This window comes from Rattus norvegicus, chromosome 17, assembly GCF_036323735.1.
Source record: "Rattus norvegicus strain BN/NHsdMcwi chromosome 17, GRCr8, whole genome shotgun sequence".
NCBI lineage: Eukaryota > Metazoa > Chordata > Mammalia > Rodentia > Muridae > Rattus > Rattus norvegicus.
The window spans coordinates 82,281,621-82,299,262 of NC_086035.1; the positions used below are offsets into that span (position 1 = coordinate 82,281,621).

Sequence of the window (17,642 nt, forward strand, 5' to 3'; positions counted from 1 at the left end):
ATCTTTTTGCTGTTCCACCTCGACCATTTTCAATAGAACCCGTTTACCTTGTAAAAAGTTTATGCTGTGGCTGTGAAAGATGTGACTTCTCTAAATGTGACCTGTTTATTTTATGTGACACCAGATTTTATATGAAATTTCTAGAACTAGAGGAACTTCTGAACATGCTCTCGACCAGAAGGGCCTGTACCAAAATAAATACCCTCCATGAACACCAAAGGAAACAAAACACAGCAGTACATGGTTTGAGAGACCCCAAGTCAGCTGCAGCAATGGACAAAGTGTCTGGTGATCATTCTGTTTCCTGGGATCAGGTATTTCTGTTTTGTTCCTTTTTTTATGTTATCATTCCCTATTGCTGAAGGAAATTCTATCAGAAATAAAAAAAGAAAACTTATAAAGATAATGAACGTGTTTCTCAAAGTATTCTGTCTCTGTGGTGTGTTTATGGTTTTCTTTTTCTGAAAATGGATTTCTACAGACGAAAAAAAAGGCCAAAAGTATTTGGGGGTTTCTCTTAGGTCCATACTAAATATAGGAATAAATAATTTAGAAAAGATACAGTAAACATTTAATATGGGTTAGTACTATCTTGACATGAAGAATTCCACATTAGTCAAAGATAGGCCTCGGCTGTAAGAATGGTACAAATCAGTAAAGGATTTAATCATTGCATATGTGACAATAGCGATAAGCAGACACTTTAAATTTAATGTAGATTAGTAAGACATGCCTTTGTATGTTGACTAACAGAGCATATTTGTATAGTAGATTTGTTCTTTCAAATGGTTCTGGGGATTAAACCTAGGCTTATGTATGTACACTATCATTGAACTACATCCTTCCCTCTTTTAAAATTTTCATTTTTTCTTGACATGTATGGGCATGCATGTTTGTGTATGTGCATGTGTACCATGTGTAGAGGTCAGAGGGGGTGGCAGAGTCCTCCTGATTGATTTTCACCTTATATATTGAGGTGACTCAAATTCAGAACTCACCAATTCTTCTAGTACAGCAAGCCAGATTGATCTGGCAATCCCTTCTCCGTACCAGGAATAGAGGTGGGTTGCCAGATCTGCCCAGATTTTGTGTGGGTTCTGGGAGTCCAAACTCTGACTCTCACACATACATGGCAATTACTTAACATGCTGGGCTATCACACCAACCCCCAATTTTTATCTTAAGACAGAGTCTCACTCATTTCCCCAGTCTGCTCTGAATTCTTATCTATCCAGAAATGCCCTGCACTTGAAGGGTTCCTGCCTCTGCCTCTCCAGCAGCTGGGGTCAAAGGTTTGGCTGCTCTTGGTGCTGACCTTGTATTGTCAGCTCACAGGCAAATCCACTCTTGAGACATATTTCACAGTGTCACATGAGAGTCTTGAGAAATCCATTAGAAAAAGAAAATTTAACCTCAAGACGCCAAGCATTGCTCAAACTTCTATAGTAGAATATTTTTCTGTGTAGTTCATTTAAAATGTTTAGAAGTTAATGTCCCATGGTAATGGCTCAGACTTATTGGCTATTGATTATGCATTCAGCATGGAGTTATATTATCTCATTCATATGAAACCCATTATAGAAGACTACCTTTTGTAATATGGCATCCTAATGATAAGGCGTGGAGGTAGAAATTGCATAAGTTTGCAGACACAGAATGTGTATAGCTTGGTTAATAGCATATTCTTTATTCTTTGTTCTTTATTCTATTATTGTTTAGGAAATGTTATTCAAGTAAGTTAATTACAGACACATATATTTTAATAAGAAACACTGTTGTGGAACATTACACACACACACACACACACACACACACACACACACACACACACACACACACACCTTTGACGCCAGAAGACAACAGGAAGGATTCAGTTCCAGCCTTCTATCACAAGTGAACTAAGACCTTCAGCCCTCATGGCACGAACCTTTACTCAAGACTTTTTAAGTTGCAACTTTTGATGCATACAAGCCTACTTTCTACTTTTAAAATGCAAAAACAACCTTAGGCTGCTTTTAAAGGCATGTTGTATTTATTTTAGGAGTTTTGCCTAGGTATGCCTCTATAACACGAAAGAACAAAACTGTAGGTGAACTAGATAAAGTCAGTCAAAAACAACAATTATTTTCACTGGTTTTCTTTGTATAAAATGTTAACAGAGATGCTTTATTATTTAATATTTATACTGGCTAGCTGACATAGTATTCCCTTCTAAATTTAACCTTTCATTTCTTTTGAAAAACACATTTCTGACTCAAACCTGTTAAGTGAGATGGTACCAAAGGCACCAATTTCATTACTACATGGTCCCTTTTTAGCATATAAAATTGGTGTCTACATACAATGTTTCCCCAGTTGAAAAACGGGGGAAAGCAAAACCATGTACACTTCTGAGGGTGACTGGTTAGGACACCACGCAACACATTGTAAATCAGTCTTTCTTTGCCAGAAAGAAAAGACACATTCCAGGAATATGAAATTACACTCAGAAGAAAAAAGAAGTACTGTATATTTTTAAAGAAACCTTGGGAGGTAGATAGCAAAAGGGTTAAAGATGCAAAGCTAGCAATTATACTCACAATAATCTTGACACACACCTGCTTCCTGAGTCCTGCGAAGCTCTGCCTCCTTGAGTGGCTCTTGTAGCTGATTGAAGGCTGAGGTTTGTAACTCTGTGTTCTCTCCATACAGGCTTGCTTCTCTGCTCAGCAGCTGGTGGAGATATTTCTTCAGAACCACAGCAGTCTGTCCATTTCGAAGGAGGACTTTAAGCAGCTAAGTCCAGGGATCATCCAGCAACTCCTCAGCTGCTCTTGTCAGGTGCCCAGGGACCAGAAAGCAAAGCCCCCACCCACCACTCTGGAGAGTAAGTCTGGGCTCCTCACCCATGTGCACAATGCGTGTAATAATAATGGGAAATGCCACATACCCACTCTGTAGCAGGAGCTATCCTAAAAATTATACATTTACCAACTTATTAACTCATCCATGTAGAGAGGAAAGATGATTGGTGTCCTTCCCAAGTTAGAGATGAAGAAACACAGGCATGAATATGTTAAGCCATGGGCTAAAGATCACGTACCTGTTAACTCGATAGCATTGGAACTCAAGCCCCCCAAGGGGAGAAGTGGCATGTAAAAAAGGAAACATTGGTATTGGAGTTGAAACTGTTTACCTGAAACATATTCCTCAGTCTCAGGCGCTCTGTGATTCTGAGCAATTTGTTTTTCCAGTTTTGGGGCCTGGCTCTTTTCAGTTCACTGTGAAGTGGTTGAAACTGTACAGTGTTTTCAGTAATCCACATATCCCAGATCATGTGACCCGTGAGGACGTATTGGGGAAGGTGAAGGTACATGGCTGGTTTGTGTTGGCAGTGCCCAGGCCCGGGCGATGACAGACTTCCGGGAATGGCTGCTGGTTCCTGAGTGTGAGGGGGTCAATCATTACCCTCCTGGAGCCCACCGAGTCACTGCAGCAGAAAAGCTTTCTCCTTGACTTTATAGGGAACCCATAGGTTGCAGACTGGAAAAAGATGGCAAAATGTGCCCAGCCCACTGACCCACTATATGCTATGGCCCCTGTCTCCTTAAACTAGTCATGACGTAGTGGAAATATACAGCCTTAAAGCATTTCCATTGAACTGGTAACCATGTACGTGATATATCTGTGAATGTATAGGAATATACATACTTAGAGCTGTATACTTGGTCTCTGTGGCAGACTGTAATGACTACCATTTAAAAGGTGAATTATCCAGCTCCTCACCTCTAAGTTACAATGGATCCTTGAGCAGTGAGTAGCTCATCTGAAGGTTTGATGTGAATGGAAGCATGTTATGACTAAATACTTACAACTCCATAGCTATTGGGAGGAAAGAAGGACTCTATTAAAGTGAAGTGTTCAGAATGTCAATGTGTGTAGTCAGTGATGCCCACAATGTTGATGACGGGATGGTACCTCGGAGCATCCACAGGCATGTCCAAACTCCCTCCACCTGGTGCGGTGGTACAAGCCCCTTATAGAAAAGCTAATTGAATTCAAGATTTATGGTGGGAAAAATGGGTTGTCCTCTTTTTTTTGTAAACCTTTGATATTTTTTTTAAAATATCCTATTAATAACATATAACAAACACCGCTTTCAACCTCATTTCCAGGAAGGGGGCATATGACCATGTTCGTATCAAATTTTAGCAAGTTCTGTCATGATGGGAAAGATTGAGACAGAAGCTGTTGCTAAGTCACCAGACACAGGTCAAGATACCATGATGCTTGGCCTGGGATTGATGGCAAATCTGCAGAGTTCTTCACAGCACATCAGAGGTTTTATGATTTCCACCCACAAGAAAGAAGGCAAAATCTAATTCACAGAGGACATAAAGAGTTTTTAGAAGCAATCATGAAACATCCATTTCCCTTCAGTATCACTTTGTAGCTGCTCACAGAACAAAGGGAAGTTAGGATTTGAGACACTTCAGACGCTTGCTTGTTTTAAGAGTTTTTGACATGTTACGGTCTCTTGCAAATACTGCCAAAAACCTCTAGCTGCCCATGTTGAAATTCTAATAACTTTATGCATTTAGGTGAAAACGATGCCATCCATGAATAAAGTCCAGCTGGGAATGGATGGATTATGAAAATCTTCAAAGATGTTTTAATAGCAGGGGAGTCCTTGTGTTATTAATAAATTAGAATGAAATATGACAACTGTGTAGGTTATGAACATCCCAGCCATCCTTAAAGTTGTTAAAACTATTGTAAAATATGCACATCATAAAATTTACCTTCACTTTTTTCTTTAGATCAGGGGAAGGGAGCCAGAACCCTGTGAATTCTAAGCACATGCTGTACCACAGGCCTGGACTTCCAACTCCTTAATTATTTTTGTTCATACAGTTCAGCAGAGCTCCATGTATTCACGTAGCTATGAAACAGCTAACTTTTCAGATTTCCAAACTGCCAAGGCCGGCTCTTCATTGTCCCCTAGAGCACTGTAGAGAGACTCCACAGTGAAGGGTTGCCAGAGGAGGTGAGAAGACCGGACGACTGGCAATTTCCTGCCTTTTCTTTGGGGCACTGCCGACTCCCTTTATCCCAGTGAGGTGAGAACTGGGAGCCAACAAAGCAACTCTTAAAATCTCTAGCTTCTTGCTGTGTGCTTCCTTACATCATCAACATGGGTCTCATGTGAAGGGCCGACCTTCTAGAAAAATGTAACTATGGTAGGGAAAGAGCGTTACTTACTTAAAAACAACGCTTACAATTCGTTCTCTGGCAATTTCATCCATGGACGCAGTGTATCTTGATCATAGTTATCTTTAGGTCTCCTTTCCCACTACCCCCAGCCCACTAATACCTATCCCAACTTTCTTGCTCTCTTCTTTAAAAACAAAACAAAACAAACGAAACCCAGGGAATCCAATTAGTGTGCCTGCATGCTAATGAGTGTGGAGCCATGCCTCTAAACTTGGGAAACACACCAATGGCCACACCCCTGTAGAGAAATCACTCCCAGCAGTCACTGACTACCAACAGTAGTACCAATCAACTCCTGAGCTGGGTTCGGGGCTTCATGCTCCCCTCCCCTAACATTCTTCTATCACAACACACCGTAAGAGGGTATTTCCTCTGAGGCTACAACAGGGGCTAGAGACAGCTTGGCAGGTAAGAGTGTGGACAGCTCTCAAGGACGCGGGTTTGCTTCTGAGAATCCATGTCAAATGCCTTACAGCTGCCTACACAGGCTCCACATAAACATAGACACTCATATATGTCAGACAATGTTAATCCCAAAGATGGGAGGAGAAAGACGACTGACCCAAATCATCATGGCCAAATTAATTAAAGCAAGCAATGCTTTTAATAAAAAGCATATACATGGGCTGCCTCTCCCTAAGATGGGGGTTGGATAGGTCAGCATTGGATTAGAGGAGGGCCATAGGGAATTTCTAAGTGGACAATTTGGTGGGCAAAATAGGCAGGGTTACAGGGCAGAAAATAAGTATAACAAATTAGTCACAATGGCCTCCTGAAACAAAGACATGATTTGCAAGACGGTTATAACAACAGGAACCATAACAAGGTACCATAACTGCCCTTTTGACACAAAGGTAGGGTTGTAAGATGGTTATTAACTTTTGAAACCAAGACATGATTGTCATTTTCGGAACAGGAAGTACAGGTCCATTTGTAGTTAAGGTTACAGGGGAGACATAGCCCAGTCATTGAGAAACACGTTTCCTCACAAATAGTAATGTACTTAGTTTGTCCAAACTAGATGACTTCTAGGTCTAATTTGGGAGCAGGCTGGTTCTTCAATCACCCCCTAACCCCGCCTCCACTCATACAAGTGAGACAATCCATGAGAAGTGGAATGAAACTCAGGACACTACTATTTTTGTAGGCACTGGGTCAAGACCTCCAGAGACTGACCTCATGGCTAATTTTTCTTATACATTTAAATACAGTAGGATTTGTAACCTGTGACCTTTACAGTAAGAATGAATCCTATTGGTTGATAAACAGAGCTCATGGGGAAGACCTAGATGAAAGCTATTTGATGAATTTAAGAGTAGACTCTGTTGATGGAGGATGCAAGGTACATGGGGCCACTTTCTCAAGGATGAGTTCTAGTCACTGGAGGAGTAGGACCTGACGATGTTCAGGATGTTGGGGGATTCCCGTAGAGGCTGGCTCCTAATATACAAGCAAAGAATACCAGGCTGATCGGCCTCTTTTCACTCTGACAGTCCAGGTGACCAGGCATCATTCACATGTCGAAGGAAGTATTCCTGTGTGATTGGCGATCGTCATTCTTCCCATGCTTATTCTAAGCTGTGGGTACATACATCTGCATATATATCATATGAATAATTAAAAATCATAAAAATAAAATCTATAAAATTACAATTGGATTTAACCATGATAGCTGAAGGGTTCCATTTCCCACTTATTTTTTCCATACACATATGCCACTTAATAAACCCAATCTTAAACTCTCATAGAATTGACTGCTTTCGTAGTTGCTGTGAGAGAAACAGCTTGAAGAAGGAAGGGTAAGCATGTGCTCTGATTCACAGTTCCAGAGCACAGCCCACCGTGGTGGAGCCTGAGGTGTCTGATTGCATTTCATAGCAATCCAGAAGCAGGGAGCTCAGTTCTCCCTCTGCATTTTAGTCAGTTTGTAGGATGGTGCTGTCTACTCTGAAGGTGAAATTGATATCGGCATTAACCTATGCTGGAAAACCATTAAGATTTGTTTTCTAGGGGATTCAAGATTCTGCAAGGTGATAATCAATCCAAAGCACCAAATTTACTTTACTGAATATAAAACCGATATCTGGAGGCCTAGATGCATGGAATACATTATTGGGGGTTATAAGAATTCTTGTAAGACTCTAAAATACAGCTGTGAGCATTTACATTACCAGTTTTTTTCACCTATAAGACCCCCTGTTTTGTTATTGAGAATGTCACTAATTTCTATATATCAAACAGTTTTGAATGTTTTTAGAAGGAGGTTATTCTGAAGTGTATGTTCAGTTTGTGTATGAGTCCTGGTCTAGAGCAGAGCCATATCCCACACTTCCTTAGCACAACTTCATCGCCTTGGAAGTACTTAAGTGTCATTGGATGGCATCATACTAGTGTCTCTCGGTGTGGGTGTTTCATTAACCAGTCTGGGAGTTACCTTTTTCTGTGGGTGGTAGGTAGACTGGGAATGTACTTTTTTCAGTGATTTTAAATAAAACTGAGGATAGCCTCAAAGCTGGGGTAGGGGCAGAGTGACACAAACAAAAACCCCTTCTCTCAATCTTTGTTGTAATAAAATAATCTGGGTGACTTATAAAGAACAGAAATTTGTCTCCCATAGTTCTGGAAGCCAAGAAGCTCAAGGTCAACATACTGGTAGATTGTATATTTCTTAAAGAGTTATTTATTATTATATTTATGAAAGTACACTGTAGCTGTTTTCAGACTCATCAGAAGAAGACATTGGATCCCATTACAGATGGTTGTGAGCCATCATATGGTTGCTGGGAATTGAACTCAGGATCCCTGGAGGAGCAGTCGTACTCTTAACTGCTGAGTCATCTCTGTATGTTTAATAGTGCTGGTGATGGGGTCTACTCTCTGGTTCATAGAATGGTACAAGCTAGCTGTCTCCCCCTGCTGGAGGTTCCTTATAAGCACCTACCTCAGTCACTGGAACAGAGCCCTCATTACATAATGACCTCCTGAAGGACTTTCACCTTGGGGGCTGGGGCAGAGAGGTAATAAACATTTAGAACACTCTAAGTCATAGAAGAACACAGCAGTTCACTCTTTGCTTTAAAAATAAAAGTAATTTTATCCCATACAACACTTAAAAAACCATGTGTGTCCCCAAGAATTGGATTTGGAATTTCTGCTAGCTGAGGCACCAGTGGAGAGCAGTGCACACTGACAGACTTTGTCCTCTCTTTTGACTAGAATATGGTTATAGCACGGTGGCAGTGACACTACTAACCTTGGGCTCCATGCTTGGGACCGCGCTGGTCCTTTTCCACAGCTGCGAGGAGAATTACAGTCTGATTTTACAGTTATTCGTGGGCTTGGCCGTGGGGACACTCTCCGGGGATGCCCTGCTCCATCTCATTCCTCAGGTAATCTTGTTTTATCCATTCCCGATGGGCTGTGTCTGTTTTCATTTTCCATTCAAAAACTTGAGATGCTTATGCAACATTTCTGGTGTGGACTTCGGTAAACAAAGGCAGTGGCTAGTGTTTTCCTTGGAAAATAGACCATTTGCTCTGAACATCTCTGTACCTGTGGAAGAGAAGAGAGAGATAAGCAGACATTGAGTCTGTCCTCATTATCAGAAGGCAAATGTCCTAGGAATCATACGTCTCTCAGCGTCTTCCCTCCACTCTCATGCATCAGATCCATTTCTCTCTGTCCTTGTGTTGTGTGCCCAAGTTTGTTTATTCTCTGGATTTTTGCCAATTGAATTTTTGCTTAGTTTCTGCCAATGGGAAGCAGCAGGGAAAGTTCAGGGCAGAAGGAAGAGGGATGGTTGTTTTTCTTTCATCTTTCATTTCACTTTAGACTGTGGCTCTGGTACCTGCTCCAAAAGCAGCTGACAACTGTCATGTTATATATATATGTGTGTGTGTGTGTGTGTGTGTGTGTGTGTGTATGTATATATATGTATATAATATATATATATATATATATATATATATATATATATATATATATATATATTTCCGTGCTTAATATCACCTCTCTCAAAGTTTCAGCAATGTCATTTCTTACCTTTGTTCCTTCAGAGCTAAGGTGGAAATAAGATCTTGGATGCTTCTGTGTATGTGTGTGTGTGTGTGTGTGTGTGTGTGTGCACATACACATGTGAGTTTAGGCATGAATGTGGACCCTCTGTATCAACACCAGCGTCTTCATCAGTCACCCCTCATTGTTTGAGGCAGGGTCTCTCACCAAACCTGGAGCTCATCAGATTGGTTAAACTGGTAGCTACTGAGTTCCAGGGATCTGCCCTTCTCACTCAGCCCCTGAGTCTTGGGATTACAGATACATGCTAAGACATCCAGCTTTTCATAATGAGTGCAAGGAATCTGAAGTAGATCCCTGTTTTGGTGAGGCGAGTACCTTACTAACATTCCCTGGATTTTGAAGCACCAGGAAAGTGGCCATCCGTTCCAGTGTTCTGAAGCTTTTCTGTTTATCAGAAGTAAAAGGACTAAACTGGAGATGGTGGCAGAGGTGAGGCGGAAGGTACTGCAGAGGACGTTGTCTATTTGCTCTTAATAGGAATGGTGACAGCAGAGTAAGGATCATGCTTCCTGTGAAGTATGACATTTCTACAAGCTTCCAGCAACTTCCTTGGGGTCACTGTTGTTGGCTCGAGGCTCAATAGTTTCTTGATATTTGAAAATTTGCAAAGTGAGCCTTGGTGAAATTTAAAAGGCCACTCTTGGTTTTAAGTTCCCTCGTAATCCAATTTTCCGGAAATATTTCAAGACTTCGTGTATCGGCCCCAGGCAATGACCACAGCCATTTTCTAGGTCACTGCAGCAGATACTGAGTTGTCTGTCACCTGGGATCATGGGAAACAGCAGGAGGCCGCCCGGATTTTCCTCCAAGGGGTAGTGCACAGCTGGGGAGCAAGCTGCAGATTTGAGTGAAAACGTTGCCATAGGTCTGTGGTATTTAGAAGGCAGGGTTTTGGCTTGAGAAAAGAGATGAGGACAGCAGTTATGGGAATGAGGACGAAAGATCTTGTGTAAAGTGGAATGGAGAACTAGAGAAATCAGTGGACCTCAGAGGTTATCTGCATTTTCAGAGATCTGTGCAGAAGGAAGAGAATACCACTGCTTGATTGGTTTTATAACTGTTACATGCATTCAACTTAAAGATCTATGTCTTGACCCAAGATTGGGAGTTGTCCTTTTATTTAATTGGATGATATTATAATGCTCCAAACTTTATGAAATAATTGATCATTATAAGTATGAGATGGATATACACTAGTGTTACTACCAAACAAGTTGGAACTAGTAGACCACTGGAGTCTGTTTTTTAGTTTTAAGTGCATATGTGTGCTTACATGTGTACACATGGTATCCACAGAGGATTGTTTGTAGGACTCTGAGGATGTGAAAGTTCACACATGCTCAAGTCCCTTTGTGAAAAATTATATAGTACTTTCATAATCCCATGTATGAAATGCATATATATGTATGTAATAGCTTGTTATTTTAAATGATATTTAGATCACTCACAGTATGTGATGAATAAATAAATAAAATGCAGCACCATATTATTCAGAGAATAATAACAAGAAAGGCAGAAGTAGAAATGCAGTTATTTTTTCTGAGTACTTTTATTCTTTATTTGGTGGATGTATATCCCAAGAGTATATCAAATATATGATATACATGCTTATATAGTTTCCATTTTCTTTATTTGGAACTCAAAATCATCCTACCTCTACAAACCAGTGAGCTATTTCACAAATTGCTTTCTTTTGGAAAAGGGATATGCCAGGTGATGATTACTTACAAGCAATCATAAAGTCATTCAGGTGATGAATGTGAAGCTTGAGTTAACTGGAAGGAAGTTGACAACAGCCTTCAGAAAACTGATAACACTCCTGGTCACAAAACAGCATACATTATGTTGACTTCCAGGTAGGTCTCTCTATTATGGCAGAACTGAATTAAAAGTTTAATTGCAGAGGCTTAGGAGGACACAATGACCCTTGCATGTGTACAGTATACCGGCATGCTCTGCAGCATTACTACACAGAGAGACCTGCAGAATGTAAGAAACAAGGCCAGGTGCTAGAACAGAGCACTGGCACCCATCTAGTCCTTAGCAGAAGCTACTCAGTCTGCCTTTGTTGTCTGTTGACGTTTTATTTGATGCCGATCACATACTATGTCGTGGAGGCCTTCACGTGCCCTACTGAAATTTGGATGATTTCATTGCCATGACAGTCCACAGGCTGAAAGTTGAATTCATTCAGCTTCTAGGTTTACTCTTTAATATTTAAGTCACTGGAAGTTACACCCTTCTTTCATTTTTTTCTTCATTGAAAATATTTTTTCCTCATGTTATTTATCGTGATTATGGTTTCCCTGTAGTTTTCCCAGATCTCCCCACATCCCTTCCCATCCAGCTCTGCACCCCCACCTCCACTTCTGTTTCTCATTAGAAAACAAACAGGCCACTATGGGATACTAATAAAATAAGATAAAAGATTAGATAAACAAAAATCGACACACTGTCTTTGGACAAAACAGAAGGGGAAAAAAAATCCAACAAGAGAAGGCACAAGAAACTGAGACTTCCACTCATTCACATACTGAGGAATCTCACAAAAACACAAACTAGAAGCCCTAATATAGATGCAAAGTACTACAGGGTAAATGGAAAGAAAAATAAAATAAAAATTATAAGATAAATTATTTAAGACATAACATTATAAGACAAGGAACCTAGAAAGATGTCATTGAGTTAATTTTCAGTTGGCCATCTGAGCATGTAGCCCACCCTCGTTAGTTTCCCCAGTGAGACCCAGACCTGTACAGGCCCTCTGCAGGTTGCACAGTCTCTGTGAGTTCATACATACACAGTCATGCTGTTTTAGAGAGATTTGTTTCCTGGGTGTTCTCTGTAACTTCTGTCTCTTACATTCTTTCTGCCTTATCTTCCACAGGGTTTCCTGAAGCTTGAGGGGAGGGCTATGATGGAGACATCTCATTTGGGGTTGAGTATTCTGAGGTCTCTCACTCTGCACAATGTCTGGCTGTAGGGTCTTGCTACTTTTTTTTCTTTTTTAGAATAGTAGTATTTGCTTTTATCCAGTTTTCAGGTATGGGACCTCTATGTTGTTTTCAATTTCTAGTGATTATGAAGAGAGCAACAACGCACATGGTTGAGCAAGTGTCTCTGTGGTAGGATGAAGCATCCTTTGAATATATGTTCAAGAGTGGTTGTTTTAAGTCAGGCTTCTCTAAAACAGCAGTTTTCAACCTGCCAGTGGCCATCCCTTTGACAAGCCTCTATCTCCCCTAAATATTTACATTATGATTCCTAAGAGTAGCAAAATTACAACTATAAAGTACCAATGAAAATAATTTTATGGGTGGGGGTCACCATAACATGAAAAACTGTATTAAAGAGTTCTCAGCATTAGGAAGGATGAGAAACACTGTTCTAGAGTGACAGAATTTATAGAATGAATTATCTATCATTCATCTATCTATCTATCTATCTATCTATCTATCTATCTATCTATCTATCTATCTGTCATCTATCTATCTATCTATCTATCTATCTATCTATCTATCTATCTATCTAATCTATCACCCTATCTATCTATCTATCTATCTATCTATCTATCTATCTATCTATCTATCTATCTATCTATCTATCTATCTATCTATCTATCTATCTATCTATCTATCTAATCTATCACCCTATCTATCTATCTATCTATCTATCTATCTATCTATCTATCTATCTATCTATCTATCTATCTATCTATCTATCTATCTAATCTATCACCCTATCTATCTATCTATCTATCTATCTATCTATCTATCTATCTATCTATCTATCTATCTATCTATCTATTCTACCATCTATCTAATCTGTCTATTTATCTATCAGCTATCTATACAATATATATGGAAAGGGGATTTATTAGAATGACTTACAGACTGCAGTTCAGATAATCCAACAATGGCTTATCCACTGGAATTAGAAAGTCCAAAAATCCAGTGGGTGCTCAGCTCACAAGGATGGGTGTCTCAGTTAGCGCTGCAACCTAATGCCTGTGAAGGAAAGGACTTGCTAGCCAGGCAAAGGCAGTCAGGCAAAAAGCAAAACACCCTTCTTCCATGTCCTTATATAGGCTTTTCAGTGGAAGACATGGTCCAGATTAAAGGTGGATCTTCCCTCCTCAAGATCCAGAAAAAGATGTGTCTTCCTGCTTCAAAGATCCAGATTAGAAGTAGATCATCCTACTTCAAATTAAACTAAGTTCTCTTAGCAGCATGCCTTCCATTTGGGTTTTAGTTCCAGATGTAGTCAAGTTTGTAACCAAGAGTAGCTGTCACAAGTCCATTCCTTGTCAATATGATATGCAATCATATCTTCTTATGTTGTGATTAATTTCTAAATGAAAGCAATAACCTGGTCATAATAATGCCTAAGCATGATATAACCATTCCATATACAATTAAAAGCACATTACATATTTAACCAGATTATAATTACATCCAACATGTTATAATTATCCCTAGTACAACTGCAAATGTAGATGGCAATGTCCATTGAAAGACATCCTTTTATCGTGTCAAATATGATAACCATTAATATTCTCTTAATCGATGTTACATAACACAATAAAGAAATTGAAGAAAACATGCAAACATCTGTACAAACACATTCTTAAAATATTCCAGAAACATTCATGTCAATTATAATTCTCATTTCTGTAACTGGTTACAAGGCCTTAGCTACTAATTACAACTACCTTCCTCTGGTACTAGTTCTGTATTTCCTTCACCCTTGACAAGCACCTCAGCAGATCTTAGCTCTTTTCCTGGAAGAATGACCCATATCTTCATTCCTGACAAGTCTGTGTTCTTTGTCTTTCTGCCTGGATTATACTGCTGTAATTTCCCACTGACTTTAATCACAGGACATGGTAGTGCAAAGAGATGCCCTAAGGGATCTCCTTTATTCTACATATAATCTTTCTTACCTCCATTGTGGAGAGGAACCTTATTTCTCCATGGTAATTTGGATCAATCACCCCTTCTGCCACCGTTATTCTCTTCTTATCATGTTGGTTTAAGGGCATTAGAAACTCGAAGTGTCAGAGATGGTAGAGCCTTGTTCCAAAAATCCCAAAGCTAGATTGAGGTAGATCAGTTCCCATCTTCCTGAGGTACCAACACTGATTTCTATAGTGACTATACAAGTTTGCTATCCCACCAGCAATAGATGAATATTCTCTTCACACCACAACCTTGCCAACATGAGTTGTCATTGGTTTTATTAACCTTAGCCATTCTGGTAGTTGTAAGATACAATCTCAAAGTTGTTTAATTTGCATTTTCATGATGTCTAAGGATGTTGAACATTTCTTTAAGTGTTTCTCAGATATTTCAGCTTTCTCTATTGAGAATTCTCTATTTAGATTTCCATTTTAATTTTAATCTCCAATAATACTCCATTTTTAATTGGGTCACTTTTTGATAGCTAATTTTTTGGGTTCTTTATATAGTTTTGATATTAGTCCTCTATCAGATGTGTAGTTGGTAAAAAAAAATTACCCATTCTATAGGCTAACACTTTGTTAAATGATGCTATCTTTTCCCATGGACAGCTTTTCATTTTCATGAGGTTCTATTTATGAATTCAATGTCTGAATTAACAGTGTTCCGTTTAGAAAGTCTTTTCCTATGTAACAAGTGTAAGTTATTCCTCACTTTCTTTTCTATCTGATTCAATATATCTAGTTTCATGTTAAGATCTTTAACACATTTGGAGTAGAATTTTGTTCAATGTCGTAAGTATGAATCTATTCGGATTCTTCAACATGCTGTCTTACGGTTTGACCAGCATCATTTGTTTAAGATGCATTTATGGCTTCTTTATCACAAATCAGGTGTCCATGTGTATATGACTTTATGTCTGAATCTTCAATTTCAGATCTACATTTCTGTTTTGTGTGTTTTCATTAGTATAGCTCTGTAGTACTACTGGAAATCTGTGATGTGATACCTTCCACAGTTCTTTTATTATTCAGGTTTGTTTTATCTATCCTGGTTTTTGGTTATTTGGTTTTGTTTGTTTGTTACCATGAAGCTGAAAATTGTCCTTTCAAGAATTGTGTTGGGATCTGGATGGGGATCACATTGAATCTGTAGATTGCTTTTGGTAAGATGGCATTTTTACTCTTAATTCTACCAATCGGTGAGCATGGGAAATCTTTCCATCTTCTGATATTCTTTTCAATTTCTTCAAGTTTTATCATACAAGTCTTTCACTTGCCTGATTAGAATCACCCTAAGATATTCTATAAAATTTGAGGCTGTTGTGTTGTTTCCCTGATTTCTTTTTAGCCCATCTGTCATGTGTATATAGGAGGGCTACTCATTTTTGTGAGTTAATTTTTTTTATTCAGCTACTTGGCTGAAAGTATTTATCAAATGTAGAAGTTTTCCAGGGGAAATTATCATATTATCAGCAAATAAAGACACTTTGACTTCTTCCTTTCCAACTTATATCCCCTAGATCTCCTTCCGTCACTGTATTGCTGTAGCCGAGACTTCAGGGGCTATATTGACTATATATGGAGTATAGACAGCCTTGTCTTGTTTCTGATTTTAGTGGAATTGCTTTCAGTGTCTCTCCATTCAAGGTGATCTTGTCTGTGGCTTGCTGCAAACTACCTTTATTATGTTTAGTTATGTCCCTTGTACTCCTAGTCATCCCAGGACTTTTATCATGAAGTGGTGTTGAATTTTGTCAAATGCCTTCTCTGTATCTAATGAGATGGTCATGTGATTCTTTCTTTCAGTTTGTTTATGTGGTAGATTTCATTTACTCATTTACAGATGTTAAGCCATGTGTACCTCACTGGGATGAAACTCGATCATGGCGGATGATCATCTTTATGTGTTCTTCAGTTTACTTTGAAAGTATTTTATTGAGAATATTTACATTTATCGTCATAGGGAAAATTTTTCTGCAATTCTCTTTCTATGTTGGATCTTTAAGTCAGTGTTTTTCAATCTTCCTAATGCTGGGTCAATTTTAAAACAGTTCTTCATGTTGTGGTGACCCTCAACCATAAAATTATTTCATTGCTGCTTCATAATTGTAATTTTATTACTGTTATGAATTATAAAGTAACTATATGTCATATACAGGGTATCTGATGTATTCCACTCAAAGGATTTACAACCTATAGATTGAGAATCACTGATTTAAGTGGTTTCTTTTTAGAGGTAACTGTGGACTCATAATATTAATTAGCATTTTTTCTGTTTCTGTTTTGTGGAATAATTTGAAGAGTATTGGTATAACACTTCTTTGAAAGTCTGGTAAAATTCTGTACTAAAAATATCTGGCTTCAGGCTTTGTCGTTGGTTCACCTTTAATTACTGCTTCTATTTCACTACGACTTGTATAGGTATGTTTATATGATTGCTTATATAATCTTCATTTAACTTTGGCAAGTGATAAGTATTAAGAAAATTATCCACTTCTTTCGATTTTCCAATTTGTTGGGATACAGGTTTTTATAGTATGTCCTTATGATTATCTGGATTTCTCTGGTGTATGTTGTTATGTCTCCATTTTCATTCTAATCTTGTCAATTAGTGTATTCTTCCTCCTCCTTTTGGATATGACTTTGTCAATCATAATGGTTTCCTCAAAGAACCAATTGTTTTAAGTTTTTTTTTTTTATTAACTTGAGTATTTCTTATATACATTTCAAGTGTTATTCCCTTTCCTGGTTTCCGGGCAAACATCCCCCTCCCCCCTCCCCTTCCCTATGGGTGTTCCCCTCCCAACCCTCCCCCCATTGCCGCCCTCCCCCCATAGTCTAGTTCACTGGGGGTTCAGACTTAGCAGGACCCAGGGCTTCCCCTTCCACTGCTGCTCTTACTAGGATATTCATTGCTACCTATGAGGTCAGAGTCCAGGGTCAGTCCATGTATAGTCTTTAGGTAGTGGCTTAGTCCCTGGAAGCTCTGGTTGCTTGACATTGTTGTACTTTTGGGGTCTCGAGCCCCTTCAAGCTCTTCCAGTTCTTTCTCTGATTCCTTCAACGGGGGACCTATTCTCAGTTCAGTGGTTTGCTGCTGGCATTCGCCTCTGTATTTGCTGTATTCTGGCTGTGTCTCTCAGGAGCGATCTACATCCGGCTCCTGTCGGTCTGCACTTCTTTGCTTCATCCATCTTGTCTAATTGGGTGGCTGTATATGTATGGGCCACATGTGGGGCAGGCTCTGAATGGGTGTTCCTTCAGTCTTTGTTTTAATCTTTGCCTCTCCCTTCCCTGCCAAGGGTATTCTTTTTCCTCATTTAAAGAAGGAGTGAAGCATTCACATTTTGAT

The 17,642-nt window shown here is 39.2% G+C and overlaps 1 protein-coding gene across 7 annotated transcripts in view; it reads left to right on the plus strand.

Moving 5' to 3' along the window:
- The window catches only part of Slc39a12 (solute carrier family 39 member 12), an 86,672-nt gene that overhangs the window by 19,318 nt on the left and 49,712 nt on the right, over window positions 1–17,642 (plus strand). For 6 of the 7 annotated variants that reach the window (XR_005495258.1, XR_005495259.1, XM_039095560.2 and 3 more), the window contains 3 exon segments: window positions 145–314; window positions 2,692–2,866; window positions 8,470–8,642. Coding sequence is in view for 5 of the 7 variants with exons in the window: in XM_039095560.2 (XP_038951488.2) it covers window positions 145–314; window positions 2,692–2,866; window positions 8,470–8,642 (518 nt within the window). In the remaining 2 variants the exon portion in view is untranslated. 7 annotated transcript variants of the gene reach the window in all.